At 39.0% G+C, this 23,042-nt stretch overlaps 1 protein-coding gene across 3 annotated transcripts in view; it reads right to left on the bottom strand.

Moving 5' to 3' along the window:
* Window positions 1-23,042, bottom strand: part of tpst1 (tyrosylprotein sulfotransferase 1) — a 59,412-nt gene that overhangs the window by 23,636 nt on the left and 12,734 nt on the right. For 2 of the 3 annotated variants that reach the window (XM_028045867.1, XM_028045866.1), the window contains exon 2: window positions 20,634-21,678. In XM_028045867.1, coding sequence (XP_027901668.1) covers window positions 20,634-21,490 — 857 coding nt within the window. In that variant the 5' untranslated portion in view covers window positions 21,491-21,678. Of the gene's footprint in view, window positions 1-1,458; window positions 1,992-20,633; window positions 21,679-23,042 lie in introns of all 3 variants that reach the window. The other variant, XR_003599135.1, reaches the window with a different exon arrangement.

The following is a 23,042-nucleotide window of genomic DNA, read 5'->3' as shown; positions in this document are numbered from 1 at the left end:
ATTAATCGTACTATAAATTAAAACTATCCACGTCATTTTAATTATCGGCTTTATCGTCTCTTCCGGCCTTTTTCTCTTTCTGTTAATGTCACTGAATGAAAAAAGGCTCAACTCCGGTGCTCTCCACTGCCCACCGCACACTACACGATCTTAGAGCTGTTGGCCGATTGTCGCCCCATTTTCGAAGCCTGACAGACCACACATTAGCTGACAGAAATCCTCGATATAACGGTTCGATCGGGTTCGATCCTGCCGTGTGGTGTCCAACAACGGGCACAAAATAATGGCTACAAGTTCAGTGAACTAATTTTAAAACCAGGCATTAATCAATGCTTTACTACAGTCTACATGCAATGCATGTAGCTAGTGTCAGCATAAAGTCCTGACTGAATGAAAATCATTAGAACCTATTTATGTCACGTTAACGAAGAACAGCTGAAAAGTTACCGGGTTTATCAACTGCAGTAGCAATTTCGCTCCAACTCCTCCTCTTGTCATTTCTATATTCTTTGCATGTTGAATAAACATTAATGTTGTTTCCACGTATCATCTCCAATGTCCGCTCGACTTCGGGTTGCGCCGTGTCAGCTGTTTGGGATTCCCCGACGTAATTTCCCCTCAGAAAGCACGAGGAGAATCCTCGCTTTCTGATTGGCTACCTGTCACATTCAACAGGCCAGTCGGGGAAAACCCCTGATTTAGATCGGAGCGGCAACGACGATCTACCATAACACACCACACAATCTTAGAAAGACCAACGTTTTAATATTGTTGTAAGGGGAAAAATAGGAGCAAAAAATCATGTAGTGTGAACTATTGCATCAGGTAGTCGATGTGCCCATCTTCTCTATTTAAATCTAAATATTACTGAAGGGCAACATAGTATACACACTTCATAATCTGCAGTCTTTAGGTAGAATGCAGTATTTATTTCCACTTTGGCTTTATGTTGTTTAATTTTTTTTCCAAGTACATTTTTTGTTAATGGAGACTGAGAATCCATTTCATTTTTGTTTTTGGTTGATTTGTTTATTTTGTTTATCAGCTCCAGTGTTAAATGTTCTTTTGAAAATAAAGTGTATCTATCTTTGGCAAGAAATCACATGCATTATTACATCATTTTCATTAAATCAGTGTAAAAAGGTCTTCAAACAATATTATCGTTTATCGCAATAACTTTTGAGACAATTAATCGTTCAGCAAAATTTGTTATTGTGACAGGCCTAATTGCCGCAGTTAAAATTTGCTTGCTATAATTTAACAAACCATTAAATATTTCATTAAATATTTCATCCTATTTGATGATAAATACCTATGAATACCATCATGTTCTAGAAACGAGGAAAATCGTCCAGTTTTTGTCGTTTAATGAAGGTTTAAATATTACAGTGGCTACAGTGAGCCTCAGCAAAGGAGAAATTAACTGAGAAATCGGTGTAAAAACTTTAAAACACTTACAGTATATTCTACTTTTCCTCCTCACACTGGGTTAAATGTTGCCATGGCAACTGACAGCATCTTCGCTCACCCACAGAGCAGGGAGTAATATATTGACCAGAATGCCCTGCGCTACAGTTAGCTTCCTACTTTTGGAGTGGTCTCCGGTCTGCTTGCATTCGAACTGCATCCAAACCGCACCTTCAACCGAACTGAGACCGAGGTTTTTAGGTGGATCAATGTTCGCTCTTTTGGTCTGCATTAAAGTTCAATTGCACATTCACAGTGTTCCTGTAGTTCTGTAAATTGATCCCTCACAGGCTGAAACTAGTTGTATCAAGTTGCTTTCCTCCCCTCTGCTCCTGTGTTTCTTGGTTGGCTCTATACTTCAATACAGCAATTCACTTTCCTCTAATTCATTTACTTTGCAATTGAATCTTTACACTGTATGGGTTATAGTCTCCTGCATGATTAATAGAGGGAGTTGGTTTTGTCATCTCAGGAGAATGGTGTAGATGCATTCTGAGAGGTAGGCTACGGTCCAAACATCCACTCTGCAATAAATGGGAGAGAGAATCACTTTAGGTAAGTCCATCAAGGCCCAAGAGGCTCCTGAGCAGAGCTTATCCATGCTGTTAGTGGCAGGCAGCCTTCCATGCAGAGCAGCAAAACGTCTGTACCATTCAGAGAACTGTTGTCTAAAATGGAATCATGCAAATCATTCAAATTCCATTGAAAATGTAGAAAAAATCTTTGTCACTGCATAAATTCAGCATTTTGTATTTTGAAGCAAAAGGAATGTCTCCACTTTGATAACTAGAGATGGTAACTGTGAGGAAACACAAATGCTCAAAAGAAGAAGTTGCACAGTGATCAACAATGGCTTCACGATGAGAACATTTTTGCCAGATAATGGCATTCTGGAACACGAAGAGATATGCAACAGGCTAAATACAGTCTGCAACACAAACATCATGCATTGTGATGGAGGCACTATTAGAGTGCCTGCATCACTCTATTTACTCTATTGTTGATAGTTCTCCTAACTATAGGAACGCCTATACTTCATGTTTTTCATCTGTCCCACAAATCTTAGAGACAGAGATGTCTGAGTCTGACAGGCAAGAGGTTAAGTAAACATATCCTGCAGCATAGCTAATTAAAGGACAAGCATAATGAGAAAATAATTAAAATTATTAATAGTAATAATAAAAAAAATAATAAAAAAAAGAAAACGCTTTTTTCTAAGTCGGATTGCAAGCATCTCTGTTGCTCTGAGCATTTCACTGGCGGAGCAGATTTATTCCTAAAAGATAAGTTTATACTTTATGCATTTAAAGCCGGCAGAGCGGACCAATCACACAGCTAGCGCCTCTGCGTGTTCTCTCGTGCTCTGCAGAAGCTGGATGTCTAAAGTTTACCTCAGCGCAGATCCTTGTGTCCAGTTCACTCAAACTAGACACAGGCTGACCTGTATGAATATTTATATCAACCTCCTGTGAGTAATTATAGTTCTTTGGAGAACTCTGCACCATGGTAAGAGTCTAACTCACCGCGTTAGCTCTGGTTGCGCAGCTCTATGCGAACTGCAGGAATAACTAGTCGCGCTTTCAGAGGTGCGTGTAAGTTTATGTATGTGTTCCCGGTTGGCCGGTGCATTAGTGGTTAACAAACCAGTGCTTAATTGGCCAACCTAAAAAGGAATCAGTTATAATTGCAGTTTACTAATTTGTATTTGTAAACAAACAGAGCTCAAACTCAAAGATTAAACTCGGAGCTTCAGATTGTAGCTATGGTAATAAAACAATATAACTATGAAGACCGTTCTTTGAAGTTTTATAAAGTAAACTTGCCAGCTCCTTAAAATCTTACATTTAAATGTTAAACAATTTAAAATATTTTAATTTATGTATGCTGAAACCATTAAATCAAATTTAGCAGCATTGATCATCTCAATAAATAAATGTTATATTTATGTATCTGTGGTCTGTGTTAAAATATTCGCATTTACTGGGCCCCTCAAGGCCAGGGGGGCCTTATGCAGCCACTGACTTCATTTGGATTAAACAGAAGTACAAATAATTGATATTCATTTAATTATATTTTTTGATTTGTTGTTATTAAGACTAGTTGTGGGTTTAGATAGGGTTTCACTGGCGATGTTTTCCCGTAACATAATTACTCTGTAATATTTTTACATTTCCTGTCCACTTAGCATCTTCTAATAAAACCACATGGTGGACTGCCTAGACCAAGTTTTCAGGGGACACTTGTTAATACAATATTTAACTCTAAGGCTTCTCAACAGCCTAAATTATAAAAATAATCAGATGAATCTCGCAACATTGCCTATATTAAATATTACAATAGAACATTCAAAGTCAAATGCAGGTTGCATTAAAATAAACAATTCTATGTTACTAAATCAAAACTGCCTGAGAGCATAGCTAGGTGTTTTCTGCTTGTTCTGATTTGTTGTTTCTGACTGAGCGGTGTAATTCTGCAGAATACAGGGAGGAGGCAGAGGAGCTCGATCACAGATTATCTGTCTCATGTTAGAACAGCAAACATATGTCAAAACTTTTTTTTAAAGTTGTGTTCTGCAGCTTTAAGCAGGTGTTTGATGAGAGAAAACACTGGCAGGTGGAGTGCAAATGCCAGTATGTATGTAAAATATTACTCCTCAGTAGCGCGTAGCGCCGATTGAACAACGAGAGCAGAACCCAGCGTCTTCCACCACTAGCCCAATGACTTCAATAATTTTCCAGGTTATTTGCTTGGCAATTATGCACTGCTTTACATAGTGTCTGACCGGTCAGGATGCCTTTTTTATTTGCAGTGAGCCTCTATAACTCACCATACTCCTTCTAGTGCTTGTTTTTTAAAGTGCAATATTAGACTCTTATTGATGCATTTTGACGTGCTTCACCCCCCAGGTATTTTTCCGTCGCAAGATGCAAATTTCCCCATTCACTCTCAGAGCACTAAAGTTTCACATGACAGTCCTTAGATTTGCTGCTGCGCCTGCGCAGTATGCTGTTGATGGGTGTAAAATATGAGATGCAGGTGATCGGTTTTTGTGAGTGGCAGCACGAGACAGTGATCGGCAATCACCGATCATACACTTTTTTACGGAAATCGTCCGATTATGATTGGTGGCCGATCAATATTGCATAACCTGCCTAGCAGCAGTTTCAGGTTTTGTCACTGTGACTTAACTGCTTAAAAATAAACAACAGCGTGTAGTGAAAACTCAACAAGGCTCTATTTTATCCTACCCGGTTCGACATTACTTTACTCTTCTCTACTTGACTCTACTCTGTCAAGTAGAGACAGAGTAGAGTCAAGCTGGGTAGCTTGACCCAACTGTACTCCACCCAACTCTATTCTAACCGCCACTTTAAATGCATTTGATTACTATCCTTTCAAAATTTGACCTGTACAAATAATTATGATGGGATTGTTTTTGAGCCAATCGGTCAAAATGACAGACAACAAAAACAGTCTAGCGCAACCTCTGAGGTAGAGATAGTCAACACAGTAACTAAGCACAGAATTCAAATAGTGAATATTTTAGCCATCTGTAAAGTAACCCACAACACTCTCTCTTCTTGGCTTTGGAAAGGACAAAAAAAAGAAAGAAAACAATGCCAGTTTTCCTCATGTTGATGCTTTTAATCGCCTTCAGTGTGTGAATTATTCATTGCGGCCTCCACTTACACAGCATTGTGTTCTGCAGTAATCATGGCTGATAAGGGAATCACACAAAGACATCAAGATCCCAAAGATGGTGGAGTTAAAGATTGAAATGCTGCCTCTTCTGGGGGTAGTAATGGAGCAGGATTCTCAGCTAGACAGGTTGTCCATTAAATCAAGGCTAGGTAATTGCTGTTAATGCTGAGGCAAGGTCCCACTGTGGGGCCAGGCTTCCCACTGAGAGAGATCTTCATCTGGATAGAGACCCAAAACATAAAGAGCAGGAGAGCTGGTGATTGCACTGTGTAAAGAGGCATTTTCTTCCATGTGCCATGGGCACTGACTGGTGGTCGGTGCGCCGAGGCGGTCCACCGTGTTTTTATATTAAAAGATGTTAAACTAGACAGGAAATATAAAAATATTACAGGGTAATTATATGTAACAGGAAAACATCACCAGTGAAACGCTATTTAAACCAACAACTACAGAGTCTTAAAAACAACAAATAAAAAAGTACAATTAAAATGAATATCAATTATTTGCACTTCTGTTTAATCCAAATTAAGTCAGTGACTCCATAAGGCTCCCCAGGGCTTCAGGGGTCCCATAAATGCTAATATTTTAACACAGATCACAACTACATAAAGGTAACATTTGTTTATTTTATGAGGCCTTGAGATGATCAATGCTGCTAAATTTGATTTAATGGTTTCAGCATACATAAATTAAAATATTTTAAATTATTTAACATTTAAATATAAGATTTTAAGGAGCTGGTAAGTTAACTTTGTAAAACTTCAAAGAACAATATTCATAGTTAGATTGTTTTGTTACCATAGCAACAATCTGATGCTGATTAATCAGAGTTTGACCTCTGTTCACAAATTCAAATCAGTAAACTGCAATTATAAGTGATTGCTTTTTAGGTTGGCCAATTAAATTACTCTCCCTCTCCCAGATTTCACTAAATCTAACACAGAAGCTGTTAGAGGTGCTGATGTTTTTAGCAGCAAGAGGGGCCCCTAAGTCAAATCCTGCTCAATGCCTCATGCGGCCTTCGACCGGCCTTGCATGATGAGTTAAATCCGCTCCACTGTGAGCAGAGATGTCCAACAAACGGGAGGTTTAATTTAATGCTATTAATGTGGCTCTAGTAGCTCTTCCATTTCTATTCAGGTTGGTGGTTGCTAGAGTTTAGCAAAGCATTGCGCGTCGCCAGGCTTATAATACACTGGGGAAAACCCTGAAGTGGTCAAGTGTGCGTAATCACAGTCTGGATATGAAACAAGCAAACTGCTCTCTGTACTTAGCTAAATTGTCAAGATCAGGGTGAAGGGGGGCTGACATATTTTAAATAAGTTTTTACTACTTTAATTTTTAGACCACCATTAGCATAAGCAATGTAACATATACTGTACTTTACATGTAGTATTTGTCATCTGGGATGTGTTGTTAATTGGAGCGTAGCGGTGGAGCAGCATGCGCATTTATGGTCCAGCGTACTGTGCTTGTTACAGTCTAGTGGACATCTGCACTTTAATTTCTTTCCTTCCTCAACACAGTAAGCTTATACTGCTCCTCCATTTAAATTATAATAAGTAGTATAACAGAACTTGGTTGTGCATTCTCTTTTGGCTTTCTCTGTGTACTGGAGACTTATTAAATGGGCCAAAGAAGCCCAAGCCACAATCAGGCAAACAAATCTAGCCCAACCTGGACAAAACTTCAGGTTAGGCTATGTTTAAGTTTTAGATATACAGTACTCAAAAAGTGCCATAGATACTGTTTGCTTGATGTAGTAGACCATAAAATATCAGACATTTCAGATGGAATAAAAATGTTATTGAGCGTTTAACAGCGACGCAACAGGGTCACAAACAACAGAAACATCCTGTATCAAATCCAAAGATAATGGTATAAAGATCCATAGTTCATTTCCATGTGTTGCATAACAGACACAAAGAAGGTTGGAAATGTATTTTCTAAATAATGCTTTAAAACCATTTCCTTTTTGTAACACCTATATCACAGCATACATGCATACATACAGAAGCTGCGTCTTGGTTCTTCTATTATTAAAACACTGTATGCTTTTTAATAACTTATTTGCAATCATTAAATTTAGTTAGGACATCTACTGATCTGAAATATAAAAGCAAAATAAAAACATATTTTGAGTAGGCCTGTCACAATAATTCAGTTAATCACATGATACATTAAAACAAGTTCAATAATTTGCATAATTTATCTTTTTTCCTATTTTCTCTCTCTTTCTACCAAAAAATAAATGACAAAAGTCTTCAGTCTTGTGCATTGGTCTCTTTTTTTTGAAGAACAAGTTTTTTAGAGTCTTCATAATTTATTTTATATGTTGTTTCTGTGGTGTTATTGTGATAGGGCTAGATGTGAGTAAGACAGTTGAATCCCAGCTGGGCCTCTCTTTATGAAGGTTCTCTCGTTCCCACACAAAATACCTGGGAAATTAACATTTGAGCAGATATTGATATCCAATATAAACATTGCAGTTACAGCCAATAGCCAATATTTACTCATATTGCACTACCCTTCTCTAGTTCAGCTGAACTCCATACAGTCCTTTGCTGCATCACAATCACATGACCAACATCCTCCCCCCCTCCTCCAGAAACCAACAGCAACAAGATGGAAATAAGTATCAGAACTACTATCAGGCCAGTTTAATTTATCAGATTGATACTGGAATGTTAAGAAATGACTGAGATCAATTTATGTTACTGTACAGCCAATGCTATTGTACATCCCCAGACTGAAAACTATGCATGTTAAGTTAATATTTCTCTGCATTAAACAATCCTTAGGTTGTACTCTACTTCTCACCCAGGGACAAGATATGAAGAATTTTATTTTACTCTTAAATTCTTGTTTTGCCAGCATTCAGACAACACAAACAGTAGAGGACATTGCAAAGAAGCCTCTCAATTCTGATCTTCCGCTCTCTGGTTTAAGTCCCAGTTCATTAATATTTGATAGGAATCAATATGTGGAGAGATGACTGGTGTACTAAATGGCCACAGAAAAGTTCTTATTCTTTCTCCCCTGACAGATATTTATTTATTTATTTTTTGTTGTTGTTCTGTCCTTATGTTTTCCTTTCACTTAAAGTGTTGTTACGTTCTACGGTTGGTTTCACAAATAACCTGAAATAGTTTATTGTGTTCACTGAAAGCATTTCAAGTTGTGTCCTATTGACTGGAAACATCCAGGACATAAAGAGGATGCAAAAGAAGAGCCTTTTCTACTTGTAGGTAAAGCTGTCTAATCTTAACCACCTGGCAGCCACATTTGTGGACATCACATTTTGGGTTGTCTAGTTCACAATCTAAATTTTTGCTCTACATTGGGCCTGGTGTCCACATGAGAGGTCATTATACTGCCACAAAGAGTAGAGTAGAGTAGAGCACATTACAGGTTAGACCCAATATGGCTGACAACATACCCCAAAGTTCACATTAGGCCTGCCACAATAACAAATTTTGCTGAGCGATTAATTGTCTCAAAAATTATTGTGATAAACACTAATATTGTTTGAAGACCTTTTTACACTGGTTTAATGGAAATGACATAATAATGCATGCGATTTCCTGCCAAAGATAGATGCACTTTATTTTCAAATTAACACTTAACACTGGAACTGAAATAAAATAAACACAACATCCAAAAACAAAAATAAAATGGATTCTCAGTCTCCATTAACAAAAATTGTACTTGAATAAAAACTAAACAACATAAAGCCAAAGTGGAAATGAATAATGCATTCAACAAAAAGAGTGCAGATTATGAAATCTTTACACTATATTGCCCTTCAGTAATAATTAGGTTTAAATAGAGAAGATGGGCACATCCGACTACTTGATGCAATAGTTCACACCATACAATTTTTTGGCCCGATTTTCCCCTTCCGACAATCCAACGGAGTTGGGCGTTCTAAGATTGTCGCTTAGATTGTCGCTTCACACTAGAGGATGAACCGATCATCTTCTAGTGTGTGGTGTGTTACAGTAGATCATTGTGGCCACTCAGATCTAAATCAGGGTTTTCCCCGACTGGGAGCGTTAACGCAGACTGTTGAATGTGACAAGTAGCCAATCAGAAAACGGATTCCCCTCCGTGCTTTCTGAGGGGAAATTAGGGACAGGAATGCCAAACAGCTGACACAGCGCAACCCAAAGTCCAGCGGACATTGGCAATGACATGTGGAAACAACACTAATGTTTATTTAACATTTCAGAATATAGAAATGACAAGGGGAGGAGTTGGAGCAAAATTGCTACCGCAGTTGATAAACCCGGTAACTTTTCAGCTGTTCTTCGTTAATGTGACATAAATACATTATAATGATTTTCATTCAGTCAGAACTGACACTAGCCACATGCATTGCAGGTAGATTGTAGTAAAGCATTGATTAATGCCTGGTTTTAAAATTAGTTAACTGGACTTGTAGCCATTATTTTGTGCCCACTGTTGGACACCACACGGCAGGAACGAACCCGATCGAACCGTTATAGCTAGGATTTCTGTCAGCTAATGTGTGGTCTCTCACGTTTTGAAAATGGGCCGACAACTCTAAGATTGTGTAGTGTGCGCTGGGCATTACACTAAGGAAATGAGAAAGGGAGAGGTCAGTGGAGAGCACCGGAGTTGAGCCTTTTTTCATTCAGTGTCATCAACAGAAAGAGAAAAAGGCCGGAAAAAACGATAAAGCCGATAATTAAAATGAGGTTGATAGTTTTAATTTATTGTGCGATTAATTGATTTATTGTTTATTGCGACAGGCCTACTTCACATGGCAGCAACTGATCCAAACTTTCTTCTGCTAAAAAATGTAATCAAATTTTAAGGTGGATTTTTGTTAAGATATTTGCAAAAGTGTATTTGTAAGGTATTCTGCTTACAGGCAGACTTCATTTCTGACAAAGCCATTCACACATAGGTATAAGGATGATCCCAAAGGGGGGAAAAAAGTTTGAAGTAGATTTGGACTGTAAATTAAATGTTTCAAGTTTTACAACATAATCAGAAAGTGAAATTAACTGCTTAGAAAAGCAGCAATGCAATTTACTTTGGGTGTTTTTCATTTTTTAGGGACATAGGCCTTCCTGTACCTGTTATAGTACTTTGAATGAGCCATATTGCTCAAACAGGCAAAACTACTATGTATCATTGTGTTTTTGAACTTAGAAATTTTTTTACTGTGAACAGACACTAAAGAAAGAGTTTGGGATTTTATAATTCAATTGTGACACTGTGGTCTCTGTCACTGTTGTCTCTTAAAACGAATGTCCTCATCTTTGGACATTTTTCTCAGAAACTAAATCATGTAAAAAGATAATTCTTTATTTTTGCAATGTTCCATTCAGCCCAAATATCAACGAGGAATTAATAATGCATGTCATGGAAGTGCTTGGGTCCTATTGTTTTCACTGAAACATGACCACTGCAGGTTGTGTCCTATTGACTGGAAACATCCAGAACATAAAGGCGATGAGAAAGAAGAGCCTTTCAAAAACCTACTTGCAGGCAAAGCTGTCTATTCTTAAAGTAGTGTGGGTGCAGAGTACTAAGGAGCCATTACACCAGATCAAGTGCAAGAGATACAACACATGCTCATAGCATTCAACCAATTATTACCCTAACATGTTCATTTATCAGTACATGTGTATCCTCTCTCTGTAGCCCAGAACTTCTCAAATAGTGGGGCGCTCTATTTGAAAGCGCCTCACAGACGGTGAGATGCCCTCTGTGAATTATCATAAAATTATTACTTTATTCTCGTATTACTACAACTTTACTCTCATATTTAAACAAGAACGAACTACTAGTCAGGTGTTCTGACCATCTGTGCTACCCATCAATTTGTCCTACCTTGTGGTAATGTGCATGTGTACATCGATGTAACGTCACATACTCAGGGTTTCCCCATGTGTATCATAAGCCTGGCAGGCCACCAGGCTTTACTTGTGCCCCCACCAGGCTAAGGATCATTTATTTAAGTTGGTTTTGCATTTTTTAAGACTTTACAGTTGGTGTTCAGGTGTTAATCTTCACACGATTATCAAGTGATATTTAAAAATTTCCTGTCAACTTTAAACATTTTTCAACTCAAAAACACGACTGGCCGCTGGATAAATGACTGCCCTAGCATCCAACCACCAGTCTTGGCAAGTTTTCTGGGGGAAACCTTGCATGCTTACTCAACAGATTTCTTATCAATACATCTTACCTGTGGAAGTTTTGTTTCGACTCTTTTATTTCATTGAAGATTACGTTAAGCTTTATTTAATTTATTTAATATCTGGCTTTCATCAAGTTACTCCATTGCTTCGTGTTTTAAGTTTATATGACAGGCAGCTTGTAAACATATTTGTGAATGGCTTTAGTTTGCCGTCTGCAATGTCGTTACTATACTGTATACTGTAAACAAGTCATTGCTTTTAATCAACTACATTAATTAGGACAAGATATGTTGTTTTTGTGGGCTGTTTGTCCCTATAGTTTAAAGTATTTTAATTTAATAACACTCGTTTTTATTAAAATGTGCTAAATAGAGCATGTTAGTAGCAACATTATGTGAAATTGAAGCTGTGTCTATGGTGTAATATTAGTGTATATTAACATATCCTAATATTTCAGGTGCACATTGACCTGCGCAGTTTGGTGGAGACATTTTGACTGTGCTTTATTTGATAAAGATTAATGCGTAAAAAAGATTTTGAGATAATCAGTATTTGTCTGTGTTTAATTTAATTTCAATAAAAACTTGATTCCCCTGTCTGATACCGTTTTATTATAAACACCTCTATATTTAAAATATTTTTTAAAAGGTAGGATATTCTAATAAAAGGATTAGAGCATACATCTGCAATAGCTTTTCATTTTAGACGGGTAGAATATTATGATTGAAGAAGTGATATATTTATGGTTTTGTCATGTATATGTAAATTGTTCCATAACTCCTAAGCTTCCACTTCAGTCTCGTCACTCAGAAAATGTTATCAGATGATGATATTTAACATTAACACAACCCGCTTTACTTTTTGGATTGCAAACATGACGGTTGCAGTTTCAGACGCGTAGGACCCCCATCACCATATCAGTTACCTGCATCAGTTACCAGGCTCCTGGTCTCCTACCAGCGATTGAGCCACAAAATCGCTAGTTTAAAAAGCTGAACAAGAAATGCATCAGGGAGTGCTTTGGATTCAAACTGAATGACCGTGGTGAACCACTGAACCTGTGGAGCTGCTAGGTTGTAAAACAGTAGCAACTAAACAATACAACCAACATTTCTGCACTTAAAATGCAATCACATTATGCAGGTTTCTTAGATTTGGGGGAGAAAGGGGGGGGACTTGAACAAATAGGCTGCTTCTGTCCTCCTCCACAATTATTGAGGTTTAATCAAGAAAATCAACTTGCACCAAAGGCAAGTGAAAAGTAGCGCACACTAAAGACAGTTTGCTTAATCGGAAAAGAGATGACACCCTTTCAATCTGAAAAGTCAAAATTTAAAAAAAAAATTCTATAAAACATTTGACACTCAGGACACAGTAGTAAGTTTATCACAGTAAGGTCTGGGACAAAATCTGTTATTGTGACAGGCCTAGCTCTCGGCGGGCACCACTGTGGGGAGGAGCTGAGCTGATAAAATAAACAGTTAATTGTTTATGACAGAAAGGGTCCTTTTTAGTTGCAAAATATAAATGAATAAGTTGACTAAGGTGTCTGACATTAAATCTAGATTGTTTTTACTTTCAAATTTTAAGCTAGACCAGGAGTCGGCAGCCCAACATGTTGAAAGAGCCATTTTGGATCAAAAAAACAAAAAACAAATCTTTCTGGAGCCGCAAAAAATTAAAAGTCTTATATAAGGTTTATAATAAAGGCAAAACAAGCTTTAAGTGTTTATATTAGCTATATTAGCATATTATCAACATGACTAAGTGTATACATAATTAGCATTCATGATTAAATGTTAATTTTCCCTGCTGTGCGTCCTGGACGGAATGACGCACCACGTGACTCTGTTGTACGATGGTGCTTTAAGTTTACCTTCCGTTACAATATTAATGTATTGTGTTTCGTTGCATTGATAAAATTAAAGAAATGCAATAAAGAAATCTGATTTTTGAAGTCATTTTTATTATGAAGATCGACAGGGAAAGGGTCATTTTTTTTCCCTTTCGGAACTCGGAAAATCTGCTCCAAAATGCAGTTTTCATTACGACGATCGCTCCTTGTAAATAATCACCAAAAAAAACAATTAAACGGAACGTGCACAACGTGCCCCTTATCTGGGCAACAAACACAATAAAACGCAACCTGCAGTTATACAAATAAAACAGAAGCCTTTTGAAAAGGTAAAGTATATAAAATAAAATTAATAAAGTTTAAGTTTGATTTCTGTGCAAATGCCAAGCAAGTCAGTGTAATGGTAAGACATAGCAGCATCCTCTTCTCTTTTGACACGCAACCATCCTCGGAATTGAGCAACAAAACACAATAATATTGCTAAGTGTCATTTTAAATATATACTGACAAAAATCATTAATCAATTTATAAAAACAACAACTTTGTTACTAAATATATTTGCCTATGGAAGGATTGTGTTCTTACATGTTTAATGTGACTTCTGTTTACGGACATCACTGGACAGTTTCTCAACATCGAACTTGTAAGATGCAACTTTAATCTTGACGCGGCAGCTAATGCAGTGCCTTCCCTAAAATGTCTTTAAACATTACCGTACTTTTCAGACTATAAACCGCTACTTTGTCCCCACGCTTTGAACCATGCGGCTTATAGCCCGGTGCGACTTATGAGTTATTTAAAAAAAAAAAAAAAAATTGTAGGTGAGGCTTATAGTAAGGTGCGCCCTATAGGCCAGAAAGTACGGTACTCTTTTTGTTATTTGACAACTTCTCACTACAGAGCAAACATTCAGGTAATCCTTCTGCATTGGCAATGAATGCAAATGATTCGGTCCAGGAATTGTAGAATCTCTCCTCGGCTATTTTTTTCTTTTGCTATCCATGGCCCACCACACACCCATCAGTTTGTTTACAGCAGCCACCTGCCTCGCACCCCACCCAGCTGAAAGAAATGTGTCACAGGCTATGACGCAAATATTCGTTGACAGAAATGTTGAAATTTAATACTTATTCTACACATTTTTATAGCATTGGAAAACGTTAAGAATAATTGTGTCATGTTTGTCCTCCTACAGAAACCGTATTGAAACATAAATATATATTTCCCACCCCCATCTTTTTCCATTTTCAAACATTTTTGAAAAAGCTCCAGAGAGCCACTAGGACAGCACTAAAGAGCCGCACGCGGCTCTGGAGCCACGGGTTGCCGACCCATGAGCTAGACAAAGCTGTTTCTTTTTGAAAAAAATCTAGAAGTTAAAAAATGAAAAAGACTTAAATCTGTCACAATAATTAAATCTTCAGTTTGTATCTTTTATAAAAATATATGTATGTATATATATATATATATATATATATATATACATATATATATATATATATATATATATATATATATATATATATATACACTGCTCAAAAAAATAAAGGGAACACTTAAACAACACAATATAACTCCATGTAAATCAAACTTCTGTGAAATCAGACTGTCCACTTAGGTAGCAACACTGATTGGCAAACAATTTCACCTGCTGTTGTGCAAATGGAATAGACAACAGGTGGAAATTATTGGCAATTAGCAAGACACACTCAATAAAGGAGTGGTTCTGCAGTTGGGACCACAGACCACTTCTCAGTACCTATGCTGTCTGGCTGATGTTTTGGTCAGTTTTGAATGTTGGTGGTGCTTTCACACTCGTGGTAGCATGAGACGGACTCCACAACCCACACAAGTGGCTCAGGTAGTGCAGCTCATCCAGGATGGCACATCAATGCGAGCTGTGGCAAGAAGGTTTGCTGTGTCTGTTAGCGTAGTGTCCAGAGGCTGGAGGCGCTACCAGGAGACAGGCCAGTACACCAGGAGACGTGGAGGAGGCCGTAGGAGGGCAACAACCCAGCAGCAGGACCGCTACCTCCGCCTTTGTGCAAGAAGGAACAGGAGGAGCACTGCCAGAGCCCTGCAAAATGACCTCCAGCAGGCCACAAATGTGCATGTGTCTGCACAAACGGTTAGAAACCGACTCCATGAGGATGGTATGAGGGCCCGACGTCCACAGATGGGGGTTGTGCTCACAGCCCAACACCGTGCAGGACGCTTGGCATTTGCCAGAGAACACCAGGATTGGCAAATTCGCCACTGGCGCCTTGTGCTCTTCACAGATGAAAGCAGGTTCACACTGAGCACATGTGACAGACGTGACAGAGTCTGGAGACGCCGTGGAGAGCGGTCTGCTGCCTGCAACATCCTTCAGCATGACCGGTTTGGCAGTGGGTCAGTAATGGTGTGGGGTGGCATTTCTTTGGAGGGCCGCACAGCCCTCCATGTGCTCGCCAGAGGTAGCCTGACTGCCATTAGGTACCGAGATGAGATCCTCAGACCCCTTGTGAGACCATATGCTGGTGCGGTTGGCCCTGGGTTCCTCCTAATGCAGGACAATGCTAGACCTCATGTGGCTGGAGTGTGTCAGCAGTTCCTGCAAGATGAAGGCATTGAAGCTATGGACTGGCCAGCCCGTTCCCCAGACCTGAATCCGATTGAGCACATCTGGGACATCATGTCTCGCTCCATCCACCAACGTTACGTTGCACCACAGACTGTCCAGGAGTTGGCGGATGCCTTAGTCCAGGTCTGGGAGGAGATCCCTCAGGAGACCATCTGCCACCTCATCAGGAGCATGCCCAGGCGTTGTAGGGAGGTCATACAGGCACTTGGAGGCCACACACAATACTGAGCCTCATTTCGACTTGTTTTAAGGACATTACATTAAAGTTGGATCAGCGTGTAGTGTTATTTCACTTTAATTTTGTGTGTGGCTCCAAATCCAGGCCTCCATTGTTTAATAAATTTGATTTCCATTGATGATTTTTGTGTGATTTTGTTGTCAGCACATTCAACTTTGTACAGAACAAAGTATTCAATGAGAATATTTCTTTCATTCAGATCTAGGATGTGTTATTTGAGTGTTCCCTTTATTTTTTTGAGCAGTGTATATATATATATATATACATATATATATATATATATATTACATATGTAGGGTAGTGGCTTATATATGTCAGCGAAGATGTTAGATTTGCTCATTGGGTTGTGGAAGTTTGCGTAGTTTGTCCATTGATGAACACTGTACTTTGGCTTCTGTTACTGTGCACTGGCAGACAGGGGCATATAGGGAGGAAAAGTTAGGACAATTCTAAGGGCCCCTGACCGACAGGGGGCCCTCCACAACTTATTTATTTATTTTTTGTTCATAGAAATAAAAAAATTGTGGTCCTGTCAATTACAAAATTAATCATATTGTGTTTTCTAAGAATGTTTTTAGCAGTAAAAATTTTATGTTCCCAATCCCAGACCAAAAAACACACATCCATATTTGCCCTGAACCCCCCTGTATCTGCATGAAATGGTTCATTCCTGCTTGGCGCACTTGATGGTCACAGTGTTCAGCAGCAGTCAGTAGAAGACCGGAACGACTGTGGCGCTTATTATGCTGCTAAGAAAAGTTATAAAATTAGGTTTTAAAAAAAAATAAATAAATAAAATAGAGAGATGGAGAGAGAAAAAGGTAAGAGTGCAAATATGTAAACCAGTTTTTCTCCGAGAGGTGGGTAGACTGTGAAAGATTATCTACCGTATAGCATAGTTAGCTTATCTACAGACTACTGTTTGCCTCCATTTCACAAGCATTTCATGAATTAAGGGAAAAAAATATCAAGATATTCATATATTTAATTTGTCCCTTGTACCTTTTACTACTTAACAGATGAGTCAGTCAGCAGCAGCTCTAACCCACATCCCTCCTGACCTGCCCTCTCCTAAGTGAAATTAAAGCTGCAGAATGCTTTTATTTTTTTTAAATCACATATTTGTTAAAACTGTCATTATGTTGTGACAGTATAGCATGAGAGATAATTTGTGCTTTCTTCCAGTGCTGTCCAGTCAGTGTGAGGAGAGTTTTAGTGCTGTCAGTCACAATCTGATGTGGCTGCTCATCCTCCTCCCCCTTGCTTTGTGCTATGCTGCAGCTAGCATAGCCTGTTGTGGATGCTCAGTCTAGTTAGCATAGCTACCAATGACTGCAGATAAACGATTTTCCTGTAATTATAAGTTGTTTCTCCACCATTAGCACATTTAGCAGTGAGTGAATGAAGTTGACTGACAGCACTAAGACCCTAATCCTAGTTCTGATTGGTTGTTTTGGCCAGAATGTTGCATTACTTAAGCTAGAAATAGTAGTTCAGGGAGGAAATATATTAGATTGATTATTTTCACAGATTATCTGTGTCATCTCAAACTATCACCACATGGTGACAGCTTTAACAAATGTGCAATACTGATCACCAGCTCCTCACTGTAGCCAAATGTTACATTTCATGTCCGAGTAGTTAGTTTTGCATCGTGGTTTTTTTTTTTTTTAATATATACTGCATTTGAAAACAAACAAAAAATTAACTGCGTTAATGAGACTTATGTTGACTTATGTGTTTGCTGTGAATTCTGAAGGCAAAACCACTGCACTGTCGAGTGATCAGAATAAATGGTCTCAATCGCCGTGTGTGTCCAATTTCTGCCTCAAACTTCTTTCCAACAACAGCCCTTAAGGAAAATACAACGCAGAGTCTTCGGAAGCAGCGAGGTGTCATCTCACACAGACAGGGTTACACATATATGTTTATATTGTCACTGTTGTGAGTCACAACATAGTGATCATGTAACAGGACACAGATAATCTGAAAAAAATGGAGCTCCTCTGCCTTCTCCCAGTCTTAACTAGAAACAACCAATCAGAGCCCAGAGGCAGGTCTTAGCACTTGTCAATCACAATCTCATGGGGCTCAATCCCCTTGCTGAGTGCTACGGCTACAGCTTTAATTTGTCAGCTGATCCTGTTGTGAATGCTAGGTTAGTTAGCATAGCCACTGATGACGGCGTGTAAGCGGTTTTTCCATAATCCCAAGTTGTTTTTCCTCCATTAGCACACAGAGCAGTGCATTTATGAGGTTCATTGGTAAGACTCCTCGCTCTAATGGGTTGTTTTCGGTCAGTAACGGTGCATTTCCTCAGACAGCAGTATCAGCTCATGGACGAGGTGGAAGAGCTCGATCTTTTCACAGATTATCTGTCTGAAACTGTTAAAATATGGTGACAGTTTTAACAAATATGTAAAAGACAATCTTTGCAAAAGTTACATACTGCAGCTTTAAGGTGTGAAAATTTTTTTAACTATTGTGGACCCTGTAAAGGAGTAAATGAGATGAGCCATAATTCATAACATTCATAGAAAAAAATACAATGAATGCTGATTTTGTAAAACTCTCTCTATTGGAACAATATCTGATCAATTCATCTCTGAAAACCAAACTTGACAGCTTGAGCAAATGTGTTAACCATATGCATGAGATTAATGTTCTGCACTTTGAGGAACTGTCTATTTAGCAACTCTAGGTAATAGGAAGCTGTCTTTACCAGATGGTTTCAGCAGATAATGAACATTACTGTAAATGACTCGTAGCCAAGAAGCTTCCAGGTAAATAGTGCTGTCTAGATCATTAGACAGAAACAGTGACCAGACAGATACAGACATTTTTACTGAAGTAGTGGTATTGAGGAAAATAGTGTCTTAATATTGTTGTCCATTTGTGACAGGAAGTCTCCTCATTTTTCTGTTCAGTGAATTAAGAGATGAGTTCAACTGAAATGAACCATTTAGCTCCATCTATCACCAAGACCACTTCCCACAAGCAGCCAAAAAGAGAAATCTACAAAACCACTGAAGTCAGCAAGAATTTTTTTTTCTCAAATTTTCTGAAAAATCTAATACACTGTCCTAACAGCCAAGATATTTAATTCACAGTTGAATAAAACAATTCATAATAATTAGCTCAACGAGTTATGCATGTTTATAATCTTTTTTACAAGACAAGTGAAGGATCTACTCAGGAGTTGCAGTTATTGGCAGACACTCAGAAGGAAAATCAATGAATGTGTGCAGCAGATTTTAATAAAAACCATGGCTGTTTTCATCTCCACACTATAAAAATGCAAACCAAATGTCTCCAAAGGATATGTGGGATTTTTCTAGTGCTACGTGGCAGGAAAAGGGTGTTTCTGGAGGGGTTTGGGTGGAAAAGAAGCAAGGTTGAACCCCTTTCCATGTGTCAACAATTTCCAGAGCGTGACCTCCTGAAGTGGTCCTGAGAGGAGATCCTGCCTACAGAACAGCAGTGCTTACAAAAGATCATATGTTTCAGGTCAGTAATAACTAGGCTTCTTTCAACAGGACGGCTCACTTCCAACTCAAATCAAATGATGGAAGATCAGGTCAGTCTGGGAAAACACATACATTTAAGGTAACTGCCACTAAGGACTTCTGGGTGAGCATATTTAAAGATAAAGGCTTTTTTATACTTATATCATACACAGTATATATTATGTTTAATATGTTTACAGTTTTGACTTAATTACTGATCATTGATTTATGTTGTTCTTCTAGCAAATGGCCTTTTTTTGAGGCAGTTTACTCCAGTTAATTAGTTAATTGTCCATTTCCGGATTCATTTTAAACTTCTTTCATTTGTTTGTAAACGTTTTCATGGTTTTGCCCAGCAGTAAGTCTGATGTACTCCAGTTGCATGTCCCTTCACACTCTATCAGACCAGCAAATCACTTCCTGCTGGTGGTTCCAAAATCGGTTGCCCCTAAACTGGAACAATCTGCCTTTAAAAATCAGACAGGCACATTCACTTCCTGTTTTTACATTTTTTCTTAAAGTCCCATTTTTTTCCTCCTCGGTTTTTGACTCAGCTTGAGATGTTGGTTTTAAGGTTTTAATTGCTGTTGTTTTTATGTTCGTTTTTGTCTGTTTTTGCCGTACAGCACTTTGGCCAATGGTGCTGATTTATATGGCCTTATAAATAAAGTTGTATTGTGTTGTATTAAATTAGTTGATTATTATTTTAGTAACTGACTCATGAAGATTAGTTAAAAGTGAAAGCTGTGGGTATGAGTTGATGTGTAGCCACAGCAGATGACTTCCAAACAGATCGAGTGACAAAATGTCCACAGAGAAAAAGTGAAGAGAAAATTAGTCATGGTATGATGTAGTTAAATGACGATTCCGTAGCTGGAGCCAAAACATGGAATTTGTACATTTGTATCAGCATGGGCTGCTAACCTGTCTACCTCGATTTTAAACCGCTGCCACCACCAAGAAACCAACAGCCTTCCCTACTCTTCATTTCTTCAAAACTATAACCATTTAATATGGCATCAGAGGTGACGTTAGACTAAACTAAAAGCTGTCTGGTAGTACTTACCTGGAAAGGGAAACTCCCCCTGCTTTCCCAATAAGCTCCTCATGGTGAAGGACAGCATCATTCCAAGGAACTTTTAGGAACTTCAACAGTGTCTGCATCCATTTCTCAGGATGGAGGACCAACTGTTCATAGTGCATAGGTAGGCATTTGTCCACTGCCTCCAAGCACTGAGTGTACATAGTTTCTATCGCCCGATTCCACTTAGTCAGGCAGTCGCGATAGCTGCCCAGGTCAAATCCTGCAATGGTTACTTTCCGTGAGATCATGGAGTGAACCGATGCCCTCCCATCACGAATCATGAGCACAAACTTGGCACGTGGGAAAATCTTGGCCAGGTAGGAGAGCGACTTCAGTGCAAATGGGTCCTTATTGCAGAGGAAGTTTGCCGGCTCACCGTGTTTGACAATGATTTCCAGTAGGAAGGCCTGCATGGCAGCATCCAGCACCTCATCTGTTACACCAGCCTCATCCAGGCGCATCTTCTCCCGTCCTGAACGGCTCCACATCTGTTTCATGGCCAGGATGCGGGGAATGACGCGCGTCTCCTCTCCACAGCGCACCTCAGGGTGGGCATCTAACATTGCTCTCATCAGTGTGGTACCGCTTCTTGGCACACCCCCTATAAAAATCAGTGGCGTGTCTTTGTTGTAAACAAACGGTGTGCTGAGGTTCTGGCCTGTCCGTAAGGTGGTCCGCATGCTGCCTCCCAGTGCGGACAGAGGCAAGACTCCTCCTGGATGGCTGCGCTCCTCAGAGCGATGGTGACACTCCATCGCATGCCGGCCAAGGTAAAAGACGGTGACTGAGCTGATGACCAGGCAGGCCACCAGCAGGTTCTGTTTCAGCTTGCCGATCATGTCGTTACTCTCCAACACAGTGGAGTGGTTTCACCTTGGGGAAGGAAGGGGGCGTCTTAGGAAAAGGGCAGAGGAAAACAACTTCAGGGTAGCTAAGTTTCCCACCCTTTATGGACGTCTGCTTAGAAGCCAGCATGGATGAAGCTCCTTGGTCCACAGTAGGTGGTGTGTCCCCAGCTCCATGAGGCCTGTGGTGTGGCACAACATAAAAACCACCATTAGTTCGGAGTTTATAGTCAAAGAATTCAAATGCTAACAAGGAACTGAAAACACTGAGACATAAAATATTGCCTGGAATCAGCTGATTTGAAGCCTAATTGGCTCTGACTGGTGATTGACACTTGAGCACTACCAGGTCCCACTAACAACAAACCTAATATGTGGAAGTTGTTCCTGCAGAAAAAATATTCACCTTGATTAGTTTTACCATCAGTAAAGTGTTAAGCACTCACACAGTTCTAAATACGGCGTCTATTTGACCCCGTGAGCTTTTCACCTTGTGCATGGTCCCAGCAGGGTCATACTGACATTGTGTGCACTTTTATGAGTTGTTTCTTTGTATATGGTTTCAGGAACTGTAAGGCAGATGGGACTCCCATATGGCTATCACATTGTCCAACCATGAAATTCCTGACCGTCACACTAAGACTGCTGGACGGTTATTTTGAAGTTCACCCCCTCTGACTGATATGTATATGTATAGGCATGTCACAATAAACAATAAATCAATTAATCACATAATAAATTAAAAGAAACTCAATAAATTTCATTTGCTTGATTTATAATTCTTCTCTTTTTTTCCTCTCTTTTTGCCACAAACTGAATGATAAAAGTCTTCAGTCTGGCGCTTTGGTCTGAACCACCCCTTTTTTGAATGATAAATTACGAAGTCTCTGTAAACAAACTTATTTAATTTATTGTTTTCTTTATTTTAACATTTCTCTGGGATAAATGTTCATTAGAACATTTAAACACTGTTACGGCCCTGGGCCTTATGGGCTGGGTTGCAGGTGTCTTGTTGTCTGTCTTTGTGCTCCTCCCCTTTACAGGTGCTGCTGATTTTATTCATTTGGAGCACAGAGCATTTAAACCTGGCTGTCTCCACCCTCTGGGTCGCCATCGGCGTCCACTCTGCCTTGATGCTTGTAGTGTTTTGTTGCCAGGCCTCAGCTCCCCTCCTTTTGCACATTTGAGTTTGTCTTTGTTTTTGCACTTCAACAATTCCATATGCACTCATACACCACATCCAAGCATTTGCATTACACCACTGATACTGACATCCTCAATCCATTGTTGTTTGTGTTAATAAATATTTCTTTTTATGCACTTTAATCCCTGCATGGTCTCCCGTTATTGTTATGACCTTGAGCCAGTCGCAACAAACACTTTAAGCTTTAATAAATTTAAAGTTTACTGAACTTTGAGAATGTGTTCTTGCATTTTTATGCCATTATTACTATTATATTACTTGAAAATGTTCTCAACACAACAATGCTATCGTTTAACGCAACAAGTTATGGGACAATTACTCATCCAGCAAAATTTGTTATCG

Source organism: Xiphophorus couchianus, chromosome 18 (assembly GCF_001444195.1).
Source record: "Xiphophorus couchianus chromosome 18, X_couchianus-1.0, whole genome shotgun sequence".
NCBI lineage: Eukaryota > Metazoa > Chordata > Actinopteri > Cyprinodontiformes > Poeciliidae > Xiphophorus > Xiphophorus couchianus.
This window is presented reverse-complemented; position numbering and strand designations above follow the sequence as displayed.